Source organism: Capra hircus, chromosome 8 (genome assembly GCF_001704415.2).
Source record: "Capra hircus breed San Clemente chromosome 8, ASM170441v1, whole genome shotgun sequence".
Taxonomy (NCBI): Eukaryota; Metazoa; Chordata; class Mammalia; order Artiodactyla; family Bovidae; genus Capra; species Capra hircus.
In genome coordinates, this window is record NC_030815.1 from 9317343 (window position 1) to 9332771 (window position 15429).

A 15429-nucleotide genomic window follows, 5' to 3' on the forward strand; every position below is an offset into this window, starting at 1 on the left:
GAATCGTGGACAACCTCCCAGTAATGACGTGTCTAACATTCTTGATGCAGAAACGTAGGTGCACCAGTATTTTGTGTTTGCTTTTCCCCCCTTGAAGCCCCCAGGCTTTCCAACCTAAGTCTGAATTGTAGACCTGCCACTGCTTATAGTGAGGACAAGAACTTCACCTTTAGCTCTGTTGCTGCCGCTGCTGCTAAGTCGTGTCCAGTCGTGTCCAACTCTGTGCAACCCCATAGACGGCAGCCCACCAGGCTCTGCCGTCCCTGGGATTCTCCAGGCAAGAGTGCTGGAGTGGGTTGCCATTTCCTTCTCCGATGCATGAAAGTGAAAAGTGAAAGTGAAGTCGCTTAGTCGTGCCCGACTCTTATCGACCCCATGGACTGCAGCCTACCAGGCTCCTCCGTTCATGGGATTTTCCAGACAAGAGTACTGGAGTGGGTTGCCATTTGGCTCAGTGGTAAAGAATCCACCTGCCAATGCAGGAGATGTGGGTTTGATCCCTGGGTTGAAAAGATTCCCTGGAGAGGGAATGGCAGCCCACTCCAGTATTCTTGCCTAGGAAGTCCCATGGACAGAGGGGCCTGGTGGGCTACAATCCATGGGTCACAATGATTCAGACATGACTTAGTGACTAAACAGCAACAATTCTAATGACAGTACTGTTCCAAGTGACCTTTTTGTTTAGGATTCCTTTTTGGGATTTGATACTTAGGATTCTTTGTTGGGATGTTAAAGGGGTCTGTATTCTTCACTGGACTCTCCTGATGGCTCAGACCATAAAGCGTCTGTCTACAATGCGAGAGACCCCAGTTTGATCCCTGGGTTGGGAAGATCCCGTGGAGAAGGAAATGGCAATTCACTCCAGTACTATTGCCTGGAAAATCCCATGGACAAAGGAGCCTGGTAGGCTACAGTCCATGGGGTGTCAAAGAGTCGGACATGACTGAACGATGAGAAGATCTCCTGGAGAGGGAATGGCAGCCCACTCCAGTATTCTTGCCTGGAAAATCCCTGGCTGGCTACAATCCATGGGTCACAATGAGTCTGACACGACTTAGTGACTAAACAGCAACAATCCTAATGACATTACTGTTCCAAGTGACAGTTGCATTTAGGATTCCTTTTTGTGATTTGATACTTAGGATTCTTTGTTGGGATATCAAAGGGGACTGTATTCTTTACTAGGGTGGGGAGAATCTGTAGGATAGTCCTCATCGGATTGTGGTGGCCCTTGATTTTAGGTTCGTAGAATTAGATTTGGAAACATTGTCTTTATTGGTGTGACTTTGTAGATCGGTTTCCTTTGAGTGTGAAGAAAGCCCTCTTCTGCTTTCTTCATAGCAGGAATTTAAACTCAGCCGCCTGCCTACCAGCAGATCACGTGGAAGGCACAGCAGTGCAGGTCTAGCCGGGGTCCGCACGTGCACATTTAGGCCTAGCGTTTCCACATCTTCTGAATTTTCAAGAGGATTCCAACGTGAAATCTTCTGATTTTCTGTTTTTGGTCAATATTGTGAGGATTAAACAAAATACGGCTGTGTTTGCCTGTGAACACTGAGTATGTGCCCTCTGGTTTGGAGCCTGACATATGGATCTGGGTCTGAAAGGGTAAGAGAACTGGAGAGTTAATTTCATACTCAGTTAAAAAAATTTATTTTTTCTTCCAGAGAAATCTATTCACATTAATCCATTCAGGGAAACTGGAGAAATATAGACTCGTAAAATTGAAAACCAGTGATAACCAAAAATACCGAAAGAAATGAAAATTTAGAAGCACTTTCTTGGAATGAGTGCTTCAATAACCTATCCTAATCTCTGTGTACATCTTGACGTTATCTTCACATCTAATTTTTACAATAACTGTGTATTTCTCTGTTAACGTAGCATGTGAAATGTATTTTATTAAACCCACAAATGAATCAAGATTAATAGAATTCTTTGGTTAGATTTTATTTATTTATTTATTTTTTAAGAATTTTATTTATATGTATTTATTTGGCTGCACGGAGTCTTAGTTCTGGCGGTATGTGGGATCTAGTTCCCTGACCAGGAATTGAACTTGGGCCCCCTGCATCGGGAACTTGGAGTCTTAACCACTGGCCCACCAGGGAAATCCCCTTTGGTTAGATTTTAAACTTCCTTGTAGTGAAAGTGGACAGTGAATTAAAACTTACTCTGTTTGTGTGTTTAACAGATGAGAGGAAGCAGGTGATTTGCAAATGATTAATTAATAGTGTATTCTTTGGTGCAATTTCAATATATGGTAATTTGAAATTATGGAATTTATTAACTGGAGTTTTCATCTTTCTAAAGTTCTGTGATTGGGAAATATGCCAGTTGTGGTTCAGTGACTGTGTTCTTGGAATGTCCCTCTGTTCTCAACCAAGTATCGTTTGTGTGGGTAGAAGATTTGAATAAGAATTGTCAAAACTGTCTTTTCTCTAGATTTAAAGACGTTCTCTGAGGATGTATATAAGAGGCTGTGACTCGAATGCGCTTCCTGTTTCTTAGGCGCCCCCTCCCCCACCTTCTGGGATGCTCGGCGCCGCTTATTTCTGACCTTTCCTCCTCTTCAGTGAATGTGTTTTCTGTCTTTGTGTAATATGTTTCATGTATAATTATCTCCTAATTCCATTGAAGATAGATTTGTTTCTTGTTTCCTTTATTGTTTGGGGGATGATTTTAGGGAGCCTGGATGGTGGTGGAAATGTTTTTATTCTGTCAGGAGTATTGTGATTGAGAGTAACATGAGTGACTTAGGTCGACTTAGATTGGATGTTTAGGAAAGATACATGTAGAGAAATAATAAGCTAAGAAATGACAACTGAGTTTAGCCTCAAGATTTCAAGGTCAAAAAAAACCGATGAGTGAAAGCCCGTAGACCAGGAAACTTGTGTACCCTAGGCCGATTAGAAGAAGGCCAGTGCGGGTGAATGGAAGATGGACCAAGATGTGGTTGAGATAGAAGGCAAGGCCAGGTCACCTAAGGATTGTAAACAACATTCACCAAATAAGCAGAAAGCCTTGTGTTGGACACTGATAAACCCTGGAAGACACACTCTGTCCTTCAGAAGCTTATAGTCTAGTTGGGGAGATAATCCATTTATATTAATATTAGAAAGTTTATATCATGTGACATTGATAGGTAACACATGATCTGTAGGGAGTTTTTGCTAATAGAAATGGGGGAAGGCAGACTCACTTTTGCTTGGGGTTCTTGTGGAGGGAATCTTGAGGGAGATGTAATTTGATCTGAGCTTTTCCCGCAGGAGGAGGGCTTGAACAAATAGAGTTGTCAGAGGGAGTGGCTTTACCTGAATGCAGGCATGTGGGATGTAGGAAGATACCAGCTCGCGGGAGAGGTGGGACCTTCTAAGGGAGTTGCGTGGGAGGTGTTGCTCGACCTATAGCTCTGATGTGCTGATGCTCTGCACCGTGCCCCTGATAGAAACACTGAAATATAACTTGTCGAATGCCTGATGCTAATGTTGGCTTTCTCATTGTAGACACAGAGCTGTACAGGCAATCCAGTGTAACTTCTCATTCCTTCTTCAGCATCCTCATCGGGTGCTTTCCTGCTCTCTGCAGATAACTCCGCTAATGGTGAGCTGGCAGGTTAACACAGTGCTGATCACTCTTCGTTGAAGAGCCCTCCCTTTTTTTCTTTTTACCTTTCTTCCTCGGATTCTACCTGAGGTGGCAGCCTGTCGTCTTTTAGTCTTCCCTGGTCCAGGCTACATACTTCTATTCTTTGACTTATTCTTTTGCTGGTATCCTTTTTAAAACCCCTCTACATCCAAGTACTGTTCTCCAGAAAACTTTATCAATGATGCTTTTAAAGTTTATTCTTCACAGTTGAATGTAGTATTCCAGATTTTGAGGAAACAATGACTAGGGCTTTTAATTGTCCATCTTAACGTTAGCCAGATAAGCACAGATTGATAAGCGTCCTCTGTGAATCTTGTCAATGTCTGAATTTTCAGTCAGGTCAGCTTTATTCCTGACGTGAAAAAGACTGACAGTGGGGGAGGGGCGACAAAGAAAAACGAATGATCGTCACACAGATTGTTGTTTGGTTGCTGGTACTGCCAGCTTAAGTCCAGAAAGGAAACAATATCATTATGTACTATGGCCGTGTTAGAATAAACTCTTTGTGATGTAACACAGCCGTTATAGAGTGGATTGGAGAGGGATCTTATAAAAACAGATTCCAGATGTTGCAAATTGTGAGAGTTTCAGAAACTTAAATCTTTAAAATTAATAGAGTCTATGAGATCTGGATGTCATGTTTGATTTTGGTAGTTGATAGCTGTAATTGAATTATAACTCATCATGGTGGTATAGCTTGTTTCACACATAACACAGTACTGTCTGGCTTATTTTTGGGCTCAAAATTTATTTTTTCCATGGTCAGAAGTTTTAATAAAAGTTTCCAAATTCATATAAAGTCATCAGTAAGTTTCTTCTTCATACTGTGGCAGTCTAAGGTTAGGACTGTAATTCAGTTTGATTTTATGGTGTACTTCATTATTAAAAAGAAAAGTGAGCATAAGCCCCTAACCCAGGCCAGCAGAAAGAAGGAGGTGTGTGGCTTATTCATAGGAACAGTTCTGTCCAAAATATATTATCAAATCATTCGCTGTTTCCCAAGCCACCCTCTCTCTAAAAAACATGTCTTTGTATGTTGCTTCACCTGGGCTGTTAACATCTTAGTGACTAGACCGTATTTGGGGAACAGTAATTGTGTGCAAGATTCATCAGTGGTCACTGAAAAAAGCTACAGTGGGAAACTAGTAATGTTACAGTGGAAAGGTGGATACAAGTGTAACACGATTAGAGTTACCATCATCAGTAGTGAGATCTGGATATCATCATGTGCCTTCTGGTATTTTTTAAAAATTGAAATGTTGATTTACAATATTTCAGGTGTACAGCCAAGTGATTCTTTTCCATTACAGGCTGTTAACAAGACACTGAATATAGTTCCCTGTACTGTACAGTAGGACTTTGTTGTTTATTTTGTATATAGTAGTATATATTTGTTGGAGAAGGGAGTGGCAACCCACTCCAGTATTCTTGCCTGGAGAATCCCATGGACAGAAGAGTCTGGCCGGCTATAGTCCATAGGGTCGCATAGAGTTGGACACAACTGAAGCGATTTAGCAGTGTTTATTTGTTAATCCCAGATTCCTATTTGTACACCCCTCTTCACTTTTGGTAACCACAGTTTGTTATCTGTGCCTGTGAGCCTCTTTCTGTTTTGGAAGTACACTCATTTGTGTCATTTTTAAAGGTTCCACATATAAGGGATACCATATGGTATTTGTCTTTCTCCTTCTGACTTAGTTCACTTAGCATGAGAGTCTCCAGGTCCACCCATGTTGCTGCACAGGTGTTACTTAATTCTTTCTTATGGCTGGGTAACATTCCTCTGTATACATGCACCGCGTCTTCTTTATCCGTTCATCTGTTGATGGACATTTAGGTTGCTTCCGTATGTTGGCTATTGGAAGTAGTGCTGCTGGGAACATGGGGTGCGTGTATCTTTTCAGGTTAGAGTTTCTCTCTTGTCTGGTTGTATGCCCAGGAGTGGGATTGCTGGATCGTATTTTAGTTTTTAAGAAAGCTCCGTACTGTCCTCCATAGTGATGGCCTTCTGTTATTGATGTACTTAGAAGGGCTTCTGTGGTGCCTGCCACAATGCCTAACCTGAATTTAGTCTGGAGGAAGCATTAGACAGACCTGAGCACATTCTACGGAATAACTGCCTGGAACCCTCCAGGTGTCAGGGTTATTAGGGACACCCCGCCCCCAGCTGGAGGAGACATGGCAACTCCATGAATGTGTGATCCCAAACCAGGAAAAAGGACATCAGTGAAGGCGGTTGGGAAGAAATTTATATGAGGTTTGCTCTAGATTCTTTCATAAATCTTGTGTTGATGGATAATTCCCTGGTTTTGATCACTGTAACTGCAGTTTTAATAAGATGTTATCATTTGGGTGATAGGGTGAAGGGTACACAGGAGTTCTTTGTACTGTTTTTGGAACTTTTTGTAAGCGTGGAAGTTCAAAATGAATTTAACAACAGAAACTCAGAAATTCAGACTCTCCTCCTTCTACTTTATGCCATCCTTTCTGGTCAAGGGACTGGTTTTCTTTGCTTCCTAAATCTCCACTGTGATCTGGATAGCTGAGGTTTCTAAATAAGGGATTTTGAAATAGTGAGGCATTGCCTTATCGGATTGCAGCTACAAGTTGGAAGGTTTTGTTTAATTAATTAATTTACTTGTTTATTTTTGTACAGAGCTGTAATTACATCTTTGGGTTTCCAGTGACTCCAGGTTATTTGAGCATTGCTCTTGTAGCCACCAGGAGCCATAGCTGGAAACTTAGCTCTGTAATTAATTTACTGGTTTGTTTCTCTTTTTATTATCATGTTCTGGATTCAGGTTATCCCCACAGATTCTTCTGCTGTGTGTCATATATTGTTGAATTTCGTATTTGTTAATTGTCTTTTAGGAAGAGCTGGTTTTTGTATAAAAATATTTTACCTAAAATGGAAATATCGCACTGAACATCTTATTCTTCCTCCCAGCAAAGATTGTCTGGAGTTTTTATAAGTATAATGAATAAGTAAACTTACACTGGCATAAGCACCGCCTTTTACTGGGTAATAATTAGAATGGAGGAAATTAACACATTGGGAAATGTTTCTGTTACCGGTAGCAGTTAATGTATGACTCACAGATCCTTAAGTCTAGGAGCAACTTGATGAGGCTGTTTTGACCAGTGTGGCGGAAGAAGATCCCCGACTCGGGAATCTGAAGACCTACTTTCGAATCCCAGATCTGTCACTGGTTATTATTGTGAGTTGGACAGGGCATTTGACTCTTCAGAGCCTTCAGTTTCTCATCTGTAAAACTGGAATGATAATAGCACCTTTCAGAGTTACTGTGAAGATTCAGTGAAGTAGCTTGCACCATACTGGGCCAACCCAATACCTGACCTCACAGGCATCTCATATATGCTGGTTCTGTTCTTACCTCCAGCTGGGTTTATAACTGGGCCTTCTGAAATTGATGAGGTTCTGCTTTGCTTATAAAGACCTACGAAAAGGTGGTAGCGTGTGTCAGTCACCTCTGCTGGTGTTTCCCAAGTGTTTTTGTTGGGAAGTTTCCCCATTTCTCTCATCCCAGAGAAATTATTTTCTATCATGTGCTAGTCACATTGGCTGTTACTCCAAAATCTGTTAGACAAGGGTCACTCATTTGCTGCTTTCCTTGGCGTTCTAGTGTTCAGACCCGAAATCTTTCCATACAAATGAATATTAAATTTAAAAGGAAATCTTACGCAACAAAGGCACAAGATGTCCAGACAGTTGAAAGGAAGCGTTTCCGTGCACCATTTTCTTTCAAGTTGCAGGTCTGACTTGGCTTTTTGATCCTCTGAAAGACCAGTTGTTCCTGTGGTTGTGGAATGAACATCATTGTTTTTCTGAGTTAACATGAAAATGTTTAGGGCTGAGGGAGCATGTCTGTACCTTACCCTCAGGGTGTGTGTTTGTGTACACCTTACCCTCAGGGTGTGTGTGTGTGTGTGTGCGCCTTACCCTCAGGGTGTGTGTGTGTGTGTGTACCTTACCCTCAGGGTGTGTGTGTGTGTGTGTGTGTACCTTACCCTCAGGGTGTGTGTGTGTGTGTGTGTTATCAGTGTGTGTGTGTGTACCTTACCCTCAGGGTGTGTGTGTGTGTGGTGTGTGTGTACCTTACCCTCATGGTGTGTGTGTGTGTACACCTTACCCTCAGGGTGTGTGTGTGTTCATCAGGGTGTGTGTGTGTGTGTGTGCCTTACCCTCAGGGTGTGTGTGTACCTTACCCTCATGGTGTGTGTGTGTGTACACCTTACCCTCAGGGGTGTGTGTGTGTGTACCTTCCACTCAGGGTGTGTGTGTGTGTGCCTTACCCTCAGGGTGTGTGTACCTTCCCCTCGGGTTGTCTGTGTGTGTGTCTCTGAACAAGAGGGGGAAGGAGGAGGGGGAGAAGGACCCAGCAGCTGTGACTGTGTTAACCGTTGGTGAGCTCGGGTGAAGGGAGCTCTTTGTGCCTCTCTCACAGCTTTTCTCTAAGTTTGTTGTTGTTTAGTCTGTCAGTTGTGTCCAACTTTTTTGTGACCCCATGGACTGCAGCCCACCAGGCTCCTCTGTCCATGGGATTTCCCAGGCAGGAATACTGGAGTGGGGTGCCACTCCCTTCTCCAGAGGACCTTCCCCACCCAGGGATGGAACCTGGGCCTCCTGCATCTTCCACGTTGGCAGCTGGGTTCTTTACCGCTGAGCCACCAGGGAGCCCTTCTCTGAGTTTAACTATCTCAAAATTACACTGGATTAAGTTACATGATTGATGGTTTTGAACTGTGGTGTTGGAGAAGACTCTTGAGAGTCCCTTGGACTGCAAGGAGATCCAGCCAGTCCATCCTAAAGGAGATTAGTCCTGGGTATTCTTCAGAAGGAATGATGCTGAAGCTGAAACTCCAATACTTTGGCCACCTGATGTGAAGGGTTGACTCATTGGAAAAGACTCTGATGCTGGGAGGGATTGGGGGCAGGAGGAGAAGGGGACCACCGAGGATGAGATGGCTGGATGGCATCACTGACTCGATGGACAAGAGTTTGGGTGAACTCCGGGAGTTGGTGATAGACAGGGAGGCCTGGCGTGCTGCAGTTCATGGGGTTGCAAAGAGCTGGACACGACTGAGCGACTTACCTGAACTGAAGTTATATGTAAACCCAGTGGCATTTTCAGAGGAAGGGAGGTTGGAGGCACCTGAGTCAGCACAGAGGAATAAGCAATGAGTAATTCAGTTAGTAGTCACTCAGTCACTGGCAAAAAATTAGTTCCTTTAACCTTTTTTTCCTTAGAACAGAACTTTTTTTTATAGAAGGTCCTCTATAGAGAGAGTAAGCTGCGGCTTTATCAAAGTAAAGGAAACTACTTGGAAGTGAAATCATATGCTAAGAAGTAAAGAATATTTTTATAAGTCATAACAAGGATAAGCAGAATGTAGAAGGCAGAAATATTAGGACTTTAAAAATTATCTAGTGCTCAGACAATCTTTCTTCTACCTGAAAGATACAAGTTAGTTCTCTATAATTAGCATTCTATCTTACTAGTTAGTAGACATTAATTATCCTTTATTTCAAGTTGCTGTTTGATTTCAAAGTTGATATTTTGTGTTCTTAATAAATATCAAATATTTATTATCATTTTACCCTTCAAAAGGCATCTTCTAACTAAAAATATTTTTAAACTCTTGTCTTTCATGTCAACGATGACACCTCTTCTGGGAACTCAGAAGCCAACCAAAGGTAAGAGATTTGGTTTATTACGGGATACTTGTTTGAGTTGTATGTGTGTATTTTTTTATACTGGTATTTTCTTCTGAAAAATAAAAATATTCTCTGTCACTTTTAAAGTAAAAAAAAATAATGGAAGCTGTCAGCCTATTCATAAATCCAGAGCCATTTATTGGCATAAGAAGGACTGGAGGTTTATGGAAAAGCTGTTTTTTTCTTTGACCAACTCTGGCCAGTCTCCTGGCAACTACAACACAGACTCCTTTTGTGCCCTGCTGGTCACCACAGATTGGCTGGGAACTTCTCGTTCCAAACTGCGGTCAGAACCAATGCTAGGCAGACTCGTCCGTGGTGCTCCTAGGACAGCTGGGGACACACTCTCAGGCCAACAGAAACCTGCCCTGGCCCGCAGCTTCCTCAGGGAAATGTGCTTTCATCCTAGCTTTGAGCCCAGATTCTCAAGAAATCTTGGTTCCCGTGTCTCCTAGGAATGCAGTTGTGCCAGAGTAGGGGCAAGAACTGTGTTTTTATATTGATCATTCTTGGGATCTTTCCAGGAAATTTATATTTTTATCTGCCTTCTTGGAGTTTTGTTTTAGAATCTGTGGTGGAACAGTAATCCCATTCAATATTACTGTTGCTGAAGTATGTATAGACTTGGCTATTGGGACTCTGAATTAGTAAAAAAAAAAAAAAAAAGTTTAATATGGCACTGACTTCTTTATACATAATAGAACTAATTTTATAGTTTTATCTTTTGTGTGAAAAGATGGCTGGATTATCTTTGTTTTCTTTCCTTCTGATGGAGCAGAGGCTGGATATTGCAGTAATGATGTGAAGAAACATTACGTGACTGTTTTGAAAATATTCGTGTTTTACTTAATTCAACTCTATCTTACTGTTTAGAGAAAATGTGTTGATGTCAAAGATGTGGAAGGGCCAACACTACATTCTTAACAGTGGTTCCCTCTAAGGAGAAATATGTTTGGTGAATGGGAGACCTTTATCCTTTCTGCTTCTGTGTTATTTGCCTTGCTATAATGAATGTGTGTTTCTTCTCTGTTACTTGAAAAGAAATTTTCTAAAAAAATAAGGAAAAATGTTTATTTAGGGGGAAAAAAGGGAGCTTGTCTGCTTTAGGAAATCCATGGCTGGAAGATACCTGTAATAATTTACAAAACAGCTGAAACTTAAAGAGGACCATTCAGTGTTGTTAGTAAACAAGACCTTAGCATTCCTAGTTCCCGCCTTTGTACCAGGCTCTGGCGCCTTCCTGTTGCTGAGGAGGAGAGCTCAGCCACTCTGTGATGAAGGGCCTGGTTGGGAGCAGCGTGGGTCCTAAGTCGCTCAGTCATGTCCAGCTCCTTGTGACCTTATGGACTGTAGCCCTCCAGGCTCCTCTGTCCATAGAATTCTCCAGGCAAGAGTGCTGGAGTGGGTTGCCATGCTCTCCTCCAGGGGATCTTCCCAACCCAGGGATTGAACCTGTGGTTCTGAAGTCTCCTGCAGGCGGGTTCTTTACCACTAGTGCCACCTGGGAAGCCAGGTGGGGAGCAGACATGGGCTTCAAGGCCGAGTTCAGCTGCCAGCTCCCCCACACCTGTTAGCCACTAGGTCCTTGACTTCTTTGCATCCTAGGGCCTCCTGCGTAATGGTAGCTGTTGCCATTACTTCTCTGCTGGAATTGAGAGTAAGAATTGTTAAATAAATCCCTAAATTTAAAAAAGAAAAGAAAAACCTGTCGTAATAGGGAGAAGAGAGCAATGTAGAGCCTGATCTCTGAGAAGTGCACTCAGATGGTTCTAGTGTGAGCTAAGCTTATAAGTGAGCAAAGACTTGGGATGGTCTCTACTTAACATTGGTAAGAGCAGAATCAAAAAAAGTGATAAGACATGAGAACTGAAAGCTGGAGCAGAAGAAACTTAATCTGAGCTTCACATTGTATTTAATCTCACCCTGCTGACCGATGTACTTTGAAAAGCAACTCTCAACGGAAGTTTTGATCCACAGTCCTTTGGGACCATCTTCCTTCTTCTTTCTTTCCTCTCTCTATTGTTGTTCAGTCGCTAAATCATCTCTGACTCTGTGACCCCATGGACTGCAGCATGCCAGGCTTCTCTGTCCTCCGTTGTCTCCCAGAGTTGCTTGACATGAGTCGATTGAATAGGTGATGCCATCCAACCATCTCATCCTCTGTTGCCCACCTCTCCTCCTGCGCTCAGTCTTTCCCAGCATCAACGTCTTTTCCAGTGAGGCAGCTCTTCACTTCAGGTGACGAAAGTATTAGAGTTTCAGCTTCAGCATCAGTCCTTCCAATGAATAAGTCAGGATTTCCTTTAGGATTGACAGGTTTATCTCCTTGCAGTCCAAGGGACTCTCAAGAATCTTCTCCAGCACAACAGTTCAAAAGCATCAATTCTTCGGTGCTCATTTTTCTTTATGGTCCAACTCACATCCATACATGACTACTGGAAAAACCATAGCTTTGACTGTGTGGACCTTTGTTGGCAAAGTGATGTTTCTGTGTTTTAATATGCTAAGTTTGTCATAGCTTTTCTTCCAAGGAGGAAGCATCTTTTAATTTTATGGCTGCAGTCACCATCTGCAGTGATTTTGGAGCCCAAGAAAATAAAAACTGTCACTGTTTCCACTTTTTCCCCATCTATTTGCCATGAGGTCATGGGATCGGATGCCATGATCTTAGTTTTTTTGAATGTTGAGTTTTTAAGCCAGCTTTTTCACTCTCCTCTTTCACCCTTATCAAGAAACTCTTTAGTTCCTCTTCATTTTCTGCCAGTGGGGTGGTATCATCTGTATATCTGAGCTTGTTGATATTTCTCCTTGCAGTCTTGATTCCCGCTTGTGCTTCATCCAGCCCGGCATTTCACATGATGTACTCTACGTATAAGTTAAATTAGCAGGGTGAGAATATACAGCCTTGGTGTACTCCTCTCCCTGTTGGGGAACTGCTGACATAGTGAGCCTCGACTGCTGATAGACACATGGTTAGCTCCAGGGAAGTGTTGAGGATTGGTACTGTACGACATAGTGCTGAGGCTGGGTGGTAGTTGCCGGGCTCCAGGCCTCCCGCCTCTTTGCAGGTGCTGTCAGATACTGAACTTCTGTAACCCTTTTTATCCTTGCTCCGGCATCACTGTCCCACCCCAGGGAACAAATGCCTGGTGTCGCTGTTTTGCACAGATGCGGGTGTTCTGATCCTTCCTTGCACTAAAGGTGTTTCTAGCCAGTCATCCAGTTGGTTGCCCCCAGGGCCGCGACCACTCATCTGACTTTCCCCTGGCTTCCTCCCGGAGCTGCTCTCGGCTTTGCAGCCATCTCCTCCTGCAGCTATTTGCCCTGTGCTTTCTCCACGGTCCCCACCCCACTCTACCTGCCATCCGTCTCATTGCAGCTGTTTTTCAGGGGTTCTCAATTTCTGGTCCACTCTCAAAAACTTGCTCTCCTTGCCTCCTTTCTTTCCCTTTTTGGCTCTTTCCCTCACTCCTGCCATCATTTTGAATTAATTTCAGGTGGAGGTGGATATAGATAGGCATGCATACTTCATTTACCAACCTAATCTAATTTCCTTATTTAAAAACCTTAACTTTTAGATTTAGGGTCCAGACAGCCTTGTGAGTTCACCCAGAAACAGTCTTCTGCCAACTCCAAACTCAGAGCAGGGACAGATAACATATTTAAAAATATTAAAAATCATGTCCTTGTATTCAGAAACAACACATGTCACTTCGAGGGCTTGCAGAAGGCTGGGACTGAATCAGTGTGTTTCCTGGGCCTTGAGATCAGACCCAGGTCCTCAGAGGTGCAGCCCTGCAGACTAGAGGGGACCCTGATGTGTGGTCGAGGACCTGAGAAGTTCATCCATGTGAAAGCTGATTTGGGTGAGGCTCCATCATGAAAGAAGGCTTAAAAAAGGCTTTTGGCCACCAACACTGAGCTAATTGGGCTTCCCTGGTGGTTCAGATGGTAAAGAATCTTGTCTTCGATGCAAGAGACCTAGGTTCAATCTCTGAATTGGGAAGATCCCCTGGAGAAGGGAATGGCAACCCACTGCAGTATTCCTCCCTGGAGAATTCCATGGACAGAGGAGTCTGGCAGGCTACAGTTCGTGGGGTCACGGAGTCGGACACAGCTGGCCATGCACGCATATGCATACTGAGCTAATTTCTGTATACATAGGAGGGAATAGAGACACTGGGCTTTGAAAAGACCCAGACTTGGGCTTCAGTAGCTAGGAGTGGCAGTGTAAAGGCGGCCAAAGGAAGAGGAAAGAAACAGGCAATCACGTAAACCATAAAACAGGCTCCCAATTCAGATGTGCTTGCAAACTAACCTATAAAGCCAAGAGGAAAACTGTCATCAGGAAGTGAGGGAGCACACTCCAAGTGGAAGGGTTTGAAGGGCAAACTGAAATGAATTGAAAAGCAACTACCCTTAAAACTTTTTAAAGACTAAATTATTGAACCTGAAATCCAAAAAAAATTAAACTACAATCAGTGAAAAAGACTTAAAAGATCGCTTTAAAAAAGAGCATGTTTTAGAAAGTAATAAGCATAAAAGGTCAAGGCAAATCACTTGTGGTATCTCACAAAGTAGCATTATGTATTACCAGTACTTCCATTGTATAGTCCTCCTACTTTTTATACCTGTCGATTTTTGTACAAAGATGGGATCTTGGTCCAGACTTTTTCATGTGCTGTGCTTAGTTGCTCAGTCGTGCCTCACTCTTGGCGACCCCATGGACTGTAACCCTCCAGGCTCCTCTGTCCGTGGGATTCTCCAGGCAAGAATACTGGAGTTGGTTACCATGCCCTCCTCCAGGAGCACTTCCCAACTCAGGGATCAAACCCAGGTCTCCTGCATCCCAAGTGGATTCTTTACTGTCTGAGCCACCAGGGAAGCCCCTCTTCTATGTTCTTAAAGCTACATAGTATATTGACTATGGGTGTGCTATAGTTTATTTAAAGAATCTGCATTTTCAGTATGCTGTGGTAGTCATCTTTACATTTTAAAAAAAATTTGTTTTCTCTGAGGAATAGTAAGACTGTAGAGAATACATAAAAACATAAGGAAACAAAGATGTCAGTAATCTTGCCACACAGCATGAACTTTATATATGCAACTCTGTGTGTTTAATGCCCATCATATTATACATATTGCTTTGTAACCTCCTCCCTTTTCACATCACATTGTAAAGCGTTTTCTGTGTGAATTCAAGATCTATATTATGTACAGGGCGCTTTGTCTTTGTAAGACTGTCCTGTAAATAACTAACCTCCATTGTAAGAGTGAGTTGTTTTTGTTTCAGTATTATGAACCATGTTATCAGAGTTATGCCATTGTTATAACATCATGAGTATGTTACAGTTTTCCTAAAAAATATTTATTTTAATTGATTGGTTTACACTGTGGGTTTCCTTTCTGTCATATGTCAATATGAATTAACCATAGGTGCACGTACGTCCCCTCCCTCCTGAATCTCCCTCCAGCCTCCTGCCCATTCCCACCCCTCTAGGTTGTTACAGAGCCCCAGTGTGAGTTCCCTGAGTCATGCAGCAAACTCCCATTGGCTACATTTTGTTTTTAACACATACTTCATTATTTTCATTTTTCAACAGGTATTTGCATATGATCATTGTTTCTGGTCTATGGATGAGTCTGTCAGAGACAAGTACGCAGGTAAGAGCCCAGCATCCTGTTAACTCCTGATAATATAGACGGGTGTTTTAAGATGTTTTCTGTGCAGTTTCATAGTAGTATGATTTTAGAAACTGTACAGCGACCGTGCTCCAGTCTTTGCTGTTAGAGTGTTTACCCTAATTGGGAAATGGGAGATTAACAGTGCACTGTTGGTGGCGTAAGATGATAAAGTTGGATGAACAGGGCTCACAGTTGAGGTTTTCTTAAGCGCATGCCGGGCCTTACGTGGGACCATAGCAGTCCGTAGCCACGTCGCTTCCCTTAGATGTTGGCGATGTGGTCAAGAGAGCCAGCTTGGTGAAATGAAAGAACTCTAGCCAAGAAGGAAAGGAAACCCTGAGTTTAATCCAAGCTCCAGT

The 15429-nt window shown here is 42.8% G+C and overlaps 1 protein-coding gene across 1 annotated transcript in view; it reads left to right on the forward strand.

Moving 5' to 3' along the window:
• The window catches only part of KIF13B (kinesin family member 13B), a 205727-nt gene that overhangs the window by 61420 nt on the left and 128878 nt on the right, over window positions 1-15429 (forward strand). Inside the window, 2 exon segments of the mRNA XM_018051853.1 lie at window positions 9352-9364; window positions 14989-15049. Of these exon segments, the coding sequence (XP_017907342.1) occupies window positions 9352-9364; window positions 14989-15049 (74 nt within the window).